The sequence below is a fragment of the Lacerta agilis genome, chromosome 12 (genome assembly GCF_009819535.1).
Source record: "Lacerta agilis isolate rLacAgi1 chromosome 12, rLacAgi1.pri, whole genome shotgun sequence".
NCBI lineage: Eukaryota > Metazoa > Chordata > Lepidosauria > Squamata > Lacertidae > Lacerta > Lacerta agilis.
In genome coordinates, this window is record NC_046323.1 from 37,258,953 (window position 1) to 37,271,479 (window position 12,527).

The following is a 12,527-nucleotide window of genomic DNA, read 5'->3' on the forward strand; positions in this document are numbered from 1 at the left end:
TCCCTGCAAAAAAAAACCACTCTTTAGCGCTCAACCAGTGCAAATGTCAATTCAGGCTTTCAGTGGGTTGATGTTGGCTCTGATTGAGTGCTAAAATGCAGGTTTTCATGGGGAAAGCTCCACAGCAAAAAAATAAAGGGGTGTTCGGACATGGAGCTTTAAAGTACAGTATGGAAAGAGCAAAGGAAAGGTTGATAAGCTTACTCTGAACCGTTTTGGGGCATTCTTTGTTTGCCCTTCCGAATGTTTTGGCATGCTTAAGACAAGTAAAGTGGTTTACGGGGATCACTTGCCCTTTATGAAAGGGTGCAGAGGCTGAGCTTGAGTTTGAACATTAAACGCGGGATTTTAAAATGAATGTAAAATGTGTTTCTGATTTTTTTTTAATCTACAAGTCATTTGCTACACTACAGTATGTTTAGTATGTTTATCTTCTCCCTTTTGAAAACTGATCAAAGAAATTCAAACAACCATTACAATACATAGCATTTTTCATTGTGATCTCTCAGTTTCCAAGGGAGATACGACATAGTGCTTTGCTTCTGCCTTTCCTGGGTCTTTTTAAACTGAGCAGAGGGCTGTATTTGGAGTTCAGTCCTCACTGCCATTGGCTGCCTTCATTCCCAGCTCTGAATGCAATGTACCAGTAATTAACATTACGCTTTCTATATATTTTGCAGACCTTGGAGTTTAGTTAAGTACCACATTAGTTAACTTTGCATATCATGTTTAAAATTGTGAAGTACATTTTCCCCTCAGATTTTTAATGTGGAAGACGTTTTTACCTTCATTACTACTTTGTATTTGCATATTTTATATTTTTATGCTATACAGTGAAGTCTTCTTGCTTTATTACTAATTTGCATCAAAAATAACCAGTATTACTCTCTGTGTTTGAATAAATTACATTGTTTTTAATCAGTTAATAAAGGTTACTTTTATGTGATTAAATGGAATGTTTATTCTTAATACAAAAGGGGGGGTGTTACTGGTATTTCAGATTTTTGTTGAAGGGGACAAGACTCTCAGCATGTTTTAAAGAGTCTTTGTAGGTATATTCAATATTACTTTATTAAGAATTCTTGCATTACAAAATATATATATATATTTTTTTCAGCTTATACATATATATTCTTACACATGTGAGTGTACAAGGAAGAAATTTATGTTTAGTGCAGAACAGGTATGGGAAACCTGCAACTCTTCAGCTATTGCTGGACTCCAATTCTTATCTGTTCCAGCCAGCAGGGTCAATGGTCGGGGCTGATGGGAGTTGAAGCCCAGCAATGCCAGGCTGGGGACCAGCTCCCCATTCTTGCTGTAGGACCTGTGAGCTTACCATGGCCCTAGTGGGGATTCTTTCTGCGTCTCAGTCAGGGTACTGATTCCTGAGGGTAGCTCATACACTGAAGCCTCTTAACAGTGAGTATGTCCATTCCATTACAGTGGATTTGATAATGGTTTACCAAGTTCGTAGCATGCCCGGGGTCCTCCTTTGTAATGGAGAAAGGCAGCCTAGAAATGGAAGAAGTCACATTGTGTCATTGATACCACAAATGTGGGTGGAATAAGGCCTACTTACTGAGGACGGGGTTCAGCAGGGCTTATTCTAAACTACCTCCCCCCCCCCACTGCAATAGTAGTTCCCCCTCCTCAAACGTTTAGTAAGCAAAAGGAAGGGAAAGGAAGAGGTGGGCAAATGAAAATTATCAGCAAAAGAAAGGAAGAAATAGACTGCAAGGCTGAGGAAATCATTGGCGGCAAGGAAAAAATAGGTACATAAAAGAAGAATTCATTGGATGCCAAGATACAGGTTTGAGGCAAGTTCTCTTTGGTTCACTCATATGCCCAACTGCACAAAATAATAATAATAATAATATTTCACACTTGTCAGGGATGTCTCCTCCCTTCCACTGCAGCCGGGAAGGCGATCGACATCGCAGAAGCTTTCAGAGTATAGAGACCCTCGTCCGTCCGTTGTTTTACGAGCTCTTCATCCCCCTCTGCAAGCTCGCATAGTTCACATTCCTCAGAGGGGGAAAGAGGGGGGGAGACAGAAGAGCGTTGCGGAGGCTCAGAGCTGGAACACCAGAGAGAAAGCAGGGACAGAGGTCAAGTTCTCAGAGGGGAAGAAGGAGGGGCTTTAGGTTTCCCAAGATGCTCTGTTGGAAGGGAAACCGAAAGAGCTCATTCCGGGAAACTAATGAGTAAGAGAAAGGACGCTTGAGACTTTGCTTTGCTGTATATAGCTTGCACAAATAAAGAACTTAGTTTTTAGAAGTTCTTTGCCTTTAGACTGTTACTCATGAGCAACCACTAAGAGTCCTTACAACACTCTTCCTCTTTCACTTCTTCTACACAGCACAAAATGTGTCTAGCTGCATGTCAGAATAAACCACGCATAAGCTACAGTTTGTAAGTTACAGCGCACAGATGACTTAATCATGGCCGGATCAATGTTTTCTAAGGCATGTTCCTGTAGATGTCTAGTCAAGGCCAAGCCAACCAGTCATTTCTAGTAAAATGGCTTGAAAACGTGTAAACAATATGAATATACAGGTAGACTGTTCTGATAGGACTGACATTTTTTGTTCCACTGAGCATCATAGGAGAGGTATGTTAGTGTACATTGGCCTTATTAGTTAACTTTTATGTGCACAGAAGTTCACCCCTAAATGCCAGACACTGAAGAAAAACAACAGAGGATGTGCAGTGCCTGTGTCCTTTGTTCTTGATGTTACCAGAGAGATCTGTGCAGCTGCATAATTTTTGTGGTTGTATGAAGATTTGTAAGAATGGAGTGGGGGATATAAATTGTTTATCTTCTTTTTTTGCTATAAGCCCTAATCTCATCACATATTGCTTTAATTAATTTCTTTTAATTGTCAGTACTATTTGTAAACTGATAGGTTTATGGTACTTATGCAACCAAAAAGTCCCAAGTTCTCAGAAAAGTAAATTTATACAAAGCTGGTAAATACATATTAATAATGGTGAATACAACAACAGAAACAACAAAAGGGGGGTGCACTGTGGCAGAGAAATGCGACAAAAATTCTGCTGACGTTGCCAACATAAAATACCTGCATATAAACCTGACACTTAAGATTTCTGACAACAAGCGGAGACTGAAATGGAAACTATAGGTTTCTTTGTGCTGTTCCAAGAGATTGAGGCTATGCACACATTAGTGGCTTAGAATCATAGAATTATAGAGTTGAAAGGGCTCTTAGGGTCATCTAGTCCAACCCCCTGCAATGCAGGGATCTCAACTAAAGCATCCATGACAGACGGCCATCCAACCATAAAGGTTTGCCCCGCCACTGCTGCATTTCAAGTCATGTTTGCATGTTTCTGTGCACACCAGAGATGGGGCAGAGATGTCTTTATCCAATGCGTATTACCTGTTTGGTCTTCCTCCAACTCCTACCCCTCCCCACTTTTAATCATGAAGCTGTCATCCGCACATGCACAATGTTGGTCTCAAATGCACACACCTCAGCCTAACTGCGAAGTGAATACAGCGTTTCAATTTGGTGGAAGCTGATCAAACTACAAAAGAGGCTGGGGGGGGGGAAGGAGGTGGCCTGTGTGTTTTTCTGTGCTTGTATGACGTTTGTGGGGCAGAATGGATGAATAGGCTGGGAGTCACAGGGAAGAGGGTGGGGCAGGGAGATGGAGGGAGAACAAGCAGGGGCAGAGGAAGGGGGGTTTGGTGGGGGCGATCGGCCCTGGGTGTCAACACTGAGGGGGGTGACAAAATGCCGGGCGGCACTCACCGTGGGGCCTGCAGCGCACCTGAGCCACGCGTCTCTCCTGGGAGTGATGCAGTGGCTTGGGTGCCCGCAGGGACCACACTGCCCCAAACGTGTCACGCTATTAAAAATTAGCCGCTGTTTCTTTAATACAAAATGAACTGAGTCAGCATGAGTCAGCGGCCTACAATGAATTGGCAAAGCCTGCATGACTCATGCAACCTTTCACCCAAATATGCTTGTGTAGATATGGGATGATCTGTTTGGGTGTTTGTTGTGGTTGCGTTGGTTGGTTAGATGGTAGAAAGCTGGTTGCATTTGATGTGTAAAGCTGTTGGTCGTGGTTGGAGAAGTTTTTGTTTTTGTAATAAAAGCATTCTGTAAAGTACTCTTTTTCAAGGACTCTTTGTGCCAACTAGGGTCCGAGGACCAGGTAAAGGGGGCAAAGGAGGTCAGAACTGTTTTATTTTTTCAAAACACTGACAAAACGGTCTGCCTGCCACCTCCCCCTCAGCTGTAGGGTGGCTGAGGGGGGGGAGGGGGGAGGCAGGCAGACTCCTTGGAGGCCCCGCGAGTGACTGGCCCCGCCCCCATGAGCGGCTGGCCCCGCCCCACGGGTGCAGGTCACACGCGCTGTCCCAGGCACCTGATTGGCTTGCTCCGCCACTGAGAGCAAGCATGAGGAGGGAAATAGAAATGGATAGCTGCTGACTGCTATGTGAGTCCCAACACCAGGGGCAAAACTAGGCTTTATTTCACCCAGGTCAAAGTCCCAGTTGGGCACACCCCATGAGCTTTTATGTACACACACACACACACAGGCTGGGAACCTCAATTGTGCCCCTCTGGAGGCTTCGCCCAGGGCAAACAACCTGGATAGTCCCCCCTGTAGTTACAGCTCTGCCTACCACCACCGCTTTCCCCCAAGGGATGCAGCCCTCAACCCACAACCCAGGGATATGACTGGCAATTATACATTTAGCATGATATCTAGTTTGACACTAAGGAATGCTTTCGGTTGGTAAGGGTTGGTCAGGGTGGAGATGGCATATACTGACAACTGACTCTTTTTCTGTAGCTCCCTTAACATATATGAGTTGCAGCAACTGACCAGTAAAACCAATCTCTGCCTATTACAATATGGGACACTTACAATTATGATAGTGTTATGCACTGGGCTAAAAAAGTAAGATTTATTTATCTTACCTAGGATCTCATTATTCATTTGGTGGTCTGACGGTTTTGGTTCTGCCACGACAATTTTATCTTTCTAAATCTTATTCATTTTTATTAGTTTCTGTATCTCTGACTGTTGAAAGCCAGTTTCACGGCAGTGTACAAAACCACGTGCTGTTTACTTGCCAATTAAGCATTATGCCTGATCTGGTATAAGCAGACGGCCTAGCCTGAATGCGTCTAGAACAGGGGTCAGCAAACTTTTTCAGCAGGGGGCCGGTGCACTGTCCCTCAGACCTTGTGGGGGGCTGGACTATACTTTGGGGGAAAAAATGAATGATTTCCTATGCCACACAAATAACCCAGAGATGCATTTGAAATAAAAGCACACATTCTACTCATGTAGAAATACGCTGATTGCCGGACCGTCCACGGGCTGCACTGAGAAGGCATTGGGCCGCATCCGGCCCCCGGGCCTTAGTTTGGGGATCCCTGGTCTAGAAAATCTGAAGGAAAACTAAGGAAGCCATAGGCTTTGGTACAGAGAGTAAGGACTGGGGATTCGTTGACAGTGTAACTGATAATTGATCCTTATAAAAAGCACATGGAACCTGGGAAATCCATGCCTAAGGTAGGTGTTATTGAAACAGAGGAAGTACCGGTATTTGTTGCAGAAACAAACAAAATGGAGATGTGCATTTAAAAAAAAAGCATGGGCTTTATATATATGTGTGTGCGTTTGTTTGTTGTATGGTATATCTTAAACATGTAAACAGAATGCTACAAGTTGTTCTCTATACTACTATAGTACATTATGTTTACATCTTTCAAGCTTTCCGTTTATGTGAATATCTGCTTATAATGTTTGGGGTGTGTGTGTAATGTAGAATTGAACAATCCAGTCTTTTCTACTTGGAAAAGATGACATTCTGTTCTGTAGCTATACGGTTACATTCTGATTAATTTGAACATAACTTTTATTGACAATGTTTTGGAGAAATGGGCACCCAGGACCAGCTTGCCCCCATCACACATAGATGGTGTATATATATCTAACACATGCACATCAGAAGTTATCTGAAATCATAAAGTCGTTGAGCAGATAATATTTTAGTTGTGTGTTGCTTGCTAACTGCTTGTAGAAACTTACATAATATGCTTTCTTTACACCTACAAAATTATTCAGCTGCTTTTTTTCAATGTGCCCAGGATGCTTTTTATTGAAGATGGTTCAGTATCCGTTTTTAAATAATAAGATCTTCTCTTCGTTTTATAGGAAGGCATAACAATTATTTCATAATTTCCATAAGGATATTGGGCATGATCCGGCCAAACTGAGTACTGGCACCTTTTTTTTCTTTCACAAAAGCACTGGTCTTAATGCTACCTGATATACTTAGGATAAAACAGCATGAGCCTAGCAGAGTGCGCAAATCGTGGAAGCTGTTTGCAGTCTGGACATTGTCTTCTGGACAGTGAAGGAAAACAGCATGAATGCTACAACTTGTGTTTATTATAATAAACAGTAATAAACACATAGAACTGTACACTCTCTTAACAAAGCCATTCATCAAAATTCCTACAGAGCCTTCCAGCAATTAAAAGAGAGACACAGATAAATAAATACTATACTATGTAGCAGAGCTCAGCCAATCCGCATACACACTTGCAGTCAGCCAATCAACAGGCTATCTTAAGGGTACCTTGTCTCTGGGCAGACTGCTGTCACAAGGGAACTTATGAAGCTGCCAAGAATATCTCACAAATTTAACATGAATTTTACTATCTAACAAGACCATTGATCCATAAAATGAATGCAATGATCAATATACTGTACTATAAAATAAACAAGACAGGTTTATAGATGATAAAAATTAAAATTACATTTTTTTCTTACCTGCACTGATGATAGTCATTTTTTGGATTGGGGGCTTTTATCCATTTCCACAGTCACACAATCAATCAATCAATCTGTGGCTGAACCGGGTTCCACACAGTCACAAAAACAAATTAACCAAAAAAGGCTAAAAAACAAAAACACAAAATAAATAGCAAAAACAAAAGCGCCAAACTTAATCTGTTCCGGAAGTCTGCTTGACTTCTGAAATGTTCGAAAACCAAGGCACAGCTTCTGATTGGTGCAGGCACTCCAGAAAAAATAGCTGACAGCTGCATCGGATGTTTGGCTTCCCAAAAATATTTGAAAACTGGAACACTTACCTCCAGGTTTTTGGCATTTTGGAACCAAGGCGTTTGAGAACCAAGGTACCACTGTAATAGAAACATTTTATTTTATTTTAAAAAGGTTAGATGTTATGTGAGAGGCACCAGGTTGTCCCCAAGATTGGGTGTGTGTGTGTCAATGTGTGTTGCACCAGGCTCCCTCAACATTGCGGGGGAGGGGCTGGGCTCCTTTAAACAAATATTGAAAGGGGCTGAAGAAGAAGAAGAGTTTGGATTTGATATCCTGCTTTAACACTACCCTAAGGAGTCTCAAAGCTGCTAACAATCTCCTTTCCCTTCCTCCCCCACAACAAACACTCTGGGAGGTGAGTGAGGCCGAGAGACTTCAGAGAAGTGGGACTAGCCCAAGGTCACCCAGCAGCTGGATGTGGAGGAGCGGAGACGCGAACCCGGTTCACCAGATTATGAGTCCACCGCTCCTAACCACTACACCACACTGGCTCTCCAGTGAAGACACCTCCACCCCCTAGAATTGGCGTGCCTGTGTTGAGTCAAGAGAGTTACCCCATGCTTTCTAGAGCACTTTCTCCATTATACTCCTTATCAAAAAGAGGGAAGAGGGATTTATTGTTTCGCCGCCCTGAGAAGTGTAGCGGTGTGAGGGGAATAAGGGTCTCTCGGCAAGCACCATTGACAGGATCCTTTGGGGGATGCTATGACTGCTTTAAATGTAAAGTGCAAGGCGGGGCCTTAGAATTCCCCTTAGTACTTACAATCTGCCCCTCAGGAGAGTCTTCAGTCTCGAAACATTGACTTCCTCTTCAGCAGCCAACTCATGTATGCGTACCAATCTTGATGGAACTGCCTACTTTTCTTACACAGGGTTTTTATGTCAGTCCTCTTTCTTTGACCTCCACAAAATACCTTGAACTTCCCCTTCATCTGTGCTTGGTTGCCTAGGTGACCTGTAGGTTGCCCCCTGCTGTTCTGTTTGCTTATTGCAACAGGATCAAATCTGAATCTCAATGTACCTCAGTGATTGGTATAGATATACAGTACATGTACACATACACACACACACACACACACACACACACACACACACACTTATGAACTGATCTGCTCTTCATCAAAGAATATTACTTGGTTTACTCTGCGGTCATCACAAAGGGTTGCTCATATTTCAAGGAGTAAGGTAAAGGTAAAGGTAAAGGTAAAGGGACCCCTGACCATTAGGTCCAGTCGTTACAGCGCTCATCTTACATTACTGGCCGAGGGAGCCGGCATACAGCTTCCGGGTCATGTGGCCAGCATGACTAAGCCACTTCTGGCGAACCAGAGCAGCACATGGAAACGCCGTTTACCTTCCCACCGGAGCGGTACCTATTTATCTACTTGCATTTTGACGTGTTTTCGAATTGCTAGGTGGGCAGGAGCTGGGACTGAACAACGGGAGCTCACCCAATCGCGGGGATTCGAACCGCCAACCTTCTGATCAGCAAGCCCTAGGCTCTGTGGTTTAACCCACAGCACAACCTGGGTCCCATTTCAAGGAGTAGTCACCAATTAAAAATAAATATTTACAACTCTGCCTTCTTTTCCACAGGATGATTGCCTTATTCAGTGACCAACGCAAATAGAAAAATAAAGTAAAGATGGCGTCTGAGAATGAAATAGCTATTGTGGGTATAGGATGCAACTTTCCTGGAGGTAAGTCTTGGGGGGGGGGGAAGGTGATATAAGAAAGGTATCCTTTTTTTGACTATTTTTATTGTGAAATAAAACATAACGCTTTCTCGTGATTTAAGGTAAAAGTAAACTAAGAACTCAGCACTAGTTATTGAGAGATGCCAATATTTAAATTCTTGCTAGAAATATTTTGTAATACTGTATGTCCCTGTCATGAACGTGGAGAAGTGAATGTCTATGATATTATGAAGTCCACTGGAAATTCAGGCTTGTTACATGACAAATCTTGGAGTTTTGCATCTCATCAATACTCTTTAATGTCTGATCTAACTTCCACAACAAGCAAATAGCACATATCAATTTAATTATGTATTTTGCCTTCCTGAACTTGAAATATGCTAACCTAAACCTTACGCCTTCACAACTAAATGGCTCTTATCTGTGAGATGCCACCCAAACAAATATGGTAACAGCTGAATGCAATTTTCATAGGAATATCATGCACAAAAATAACAGAAAGTATTATGAGATTGTGTGATTTAGGAATAGATCCAGCTTTCTGTGAAAGTTGAAATTTTGTAGCACTTGAAATGCACATTTAATTTGTATTCAGGTAGGTAGCTATGTTGGTCTGATGCAGTAAAAATATACCGCTACCAGTATTTATTTATTTTTTTAATGTCCTTTAGCACCTTAGAGACAAACTACCGGTAAGTTCTTCGTATGAGCTTTTATGTGCACACAGACTTCTGGAAGTTGGATTTCTTATGTAAGTTCAGATAAATTGAACAAGACAGGTTTGACATTTTGAAAATGAAAACAGTATATTTAAATACATCTAAAATGTATATTTAAATCTTCATGCGACAGGTGAAGGAATTGACAGTTTCTGGAAAGTGTTAGAGAATGGCAGAAACTGCACTACAGAAATACCTCCAGAAAGATTTAACATTAGAGAGTGGTATGATCCAGGTGACGACAAACCAGGTAAAATACGTACAACTCGTGCTGCTCTTCTTGATGAGTAAGTCATATATTTTGCTAATAAATCCTTCAGACTATCTAAACTTGCAGATTTCCCCTTTGAAATGTTTGTCTGATGTAATATGTGTTATTATATGAACCTTTCAAAATATCTCTTAAAATTAACGAGCAATCTCAAAGTGCTGCTTTATAATGAATGCATTTCCACACTACGTGAGCTGCTTTGGGTGCAAATCTTATGCTGAAATTGTACACTATATGAACTTCACCAAAAAATGGGATGCCATCATAACACTAATGTCCCTCCACATTCTGCTCATCAGCTACAATTTAGAGTGTGGGTATTAATCTCTTTTCCAACTACATGATCGCAAGACCTTGAGGCCAGGACCCACGCTGAGGTGGGGTTGGTGAGCAGCATGAGCAGAGACACATTTTAAGTCTCTCTGAGTTCTTTTTTTCTGAAAATGTGACTAGTTAATAATCGCCACAACAATAATAAATTCATTATTATCATTATTATTTCCTTACACTTTATACCCCACTTTCCATCATGGAACCCAAGTTCCCTGGCAGTCACCAACCCAGGTACATCTGGACCTGCTTAGCTTCAGTAAGGTAATGTCCCTAAGTGCCTTCAGACCAGATGTTGTCTCTGTGCTCCTCCAAATGTCCCATAAACCACAGCCAGTGTGCCCAAGAAATGCCTCATTCTTGCCCAAGAAATGCCTCATTCATACCCTGGGACTAAGGCAGCTATAACCCATTTTAGCACTGTTGTCTCCCACATGAGAGTTATCCTTATTCCCAGTGCTCTTTTTCTAGAAAAAGAGGTGCTGGAACTCACCATGAACACCTCCCTTGTTCTCTTATAATGGCAATGGCGCCCACCTGAGAGGTGCCAAACTGAGTCCCAGTGAGTCCTTGGGGGGGGGGGGAGCCCTGATTATACTGCAGTGCAGCTTTTCCTGGTGCAATAGTTTCAAGCCATAGTGTTTCACTGGTATTTCCACCAGCTTCATACAGTGGTACCTTGGTTTAAGAACAGCTTAGTTTATGAACAACTTGGATTAAGAACGCTGCAGACCTGGAAGTAGGTGTTTTGGTTTGTGAACTTTGCCTTGGAAGCAGAACATGTTCCGCTTCCTGTTGAGTGTGTTCCATTTGTAAATTGAATCCTGTAGTGAAGTAGAGAACATTATATTTTAAAATCCTTGGTTCTGTTGCAATGAATGCTGGGAGGTGGGCTAAATGGTCAGTATACTGGAATGTACTGGCTCTCATTAGAAAGGAATGTTAATTGAAGGGTTCATGATCTTTTGTTAAGTGGTGTGGGGAGTAACCTGTGTGATTTACATACTGAGGGGGTTGCTTTCAGGTGGGGGCAGACAGTTATCTTGCTTAGCTCATTGATAGTTCCCAGATGGGAAGATCAAGCTTGGGAAGTGGACGGGAGGAGCCTTTGGTTATTCTTTTTGGCTGTGAACAATCTGCAGCTGTCTGATTCTTTGACACCTGAATGACGAATGACTTTTACTCTTTGATTGGCTTAGCCCTAATTAAATGTCTATGTTGATTGGCCTATTTACAGAACTCCATGTGGGGAAAATGCTATAAACCTGTAAAGGTTTGTAATGTTAATTGCTCTTAGCCTTCTGCTCTTAGCCTTGGGCTATTAGTCATTGCCTGGGATCTCATGCCAAGTGCCCTTGCCACAATGCCTCCTATGTCCTGGGTTTGTGAGTATTTAGTTAGTTAGTTATATTCTTGTAACCTTATTCTTGAGAACTGTGTAACCAATGATTAGTTTAAAAGTTATTTCCTTTTAAATAAACCTTTGAAAGAACGTTTTGTCTGTGTTTTGTGCCTCTTGACTACAAAGCTAAACTGGTGCCTAAAACGCTCGTCCCTACTGATTGGAGTTTTCCCGTGGCTACACCAAGCAAACGGGACTGCACAGTTTAGGGGAGCCGGGGGACTTATCCCTTTTCGCCCTTGTGCTTGAAACTGGCAGTGATTTGTTAAAAGGGTGGTGGCAGCTCTACCGGGGTTTTTTTGTGGGGTTTTAGGGTGTGGAATCCCCAACCCCTGGGTGATGTGGTTAACGTTACCCAGTGTAGCCGCTGAACATCTCTACAAGTCCCCACTGCTATGGGAAAGCACGCCTTGGTTTAAGAACAGACTTCCGGAACAGATCAAGTTCGTAAACCAAGGTTCCACTGAACTATGAAATGACATGGGCACAGTGTCCTATCCTGATAATTTATTTGCTGTTACAACATGTAGTATTAGGCTTCAATGACTTTTAAGTATATCTTATCAGAGCATGGTGGATTATTAAGCAGTATGTGAATCACACCGTATATCATGTCATACCTCCATTTAATTTTTTTAGATTGAATGCATTCGATAACAAGCTGTTTGGCATCAGCAATGAGGAAGCTGAGCGTATGGATCCTCAGCAAAAGTTACTCATGGAATGTACCTACAGAGCGCTGGAAGATGCAGGAGTCACTCATGAAAACATTAGTGGTACCAAAACAGGGGTTTTTGTTGGTAAGATAATAGTAACGATGCAGAAGATTTTGTATATTTACATTGCATACCATCTATCTGCTTTAGAGGTGGCCACACAACAATCCATGTTGATCTTTCAATGCATACGCCACTTTCCTCATTGGGTGTAGACTCTACATTAGCCTTTACTCTACAGAATCGTCTCTTTACGGAAAGGAGAGT

General features: G+C 42.1%; 1 protein-coding gene across 1 annotated transcript; it reads left to right on the top strand.

Annotated features, from left to right (window-relative positions):
• Positions 1-8,669: 8,669 nt before the first annotated feature.
• LOC117055987 (putative uncharacterized protein encoded by LINC00614) lies at positions 8,670-12,475 on the top strand. The gene is made up of 3 exons (XM_033165958.1): positions 8,670-8,825; positions 9,675-9,828; positions 12,184-12,475. Exons 1-3 carry the CDS (start codon positions 8,771-8,773, stop codon positions 12,473-12,475), a joined length of 501 nt encoding a protein of 166 aa, XP_033021849.1. The 5' UTR covers positions 8,670-8,770.
• Positions 12,476-12,527: the final 52 nt, after the last annotated feature.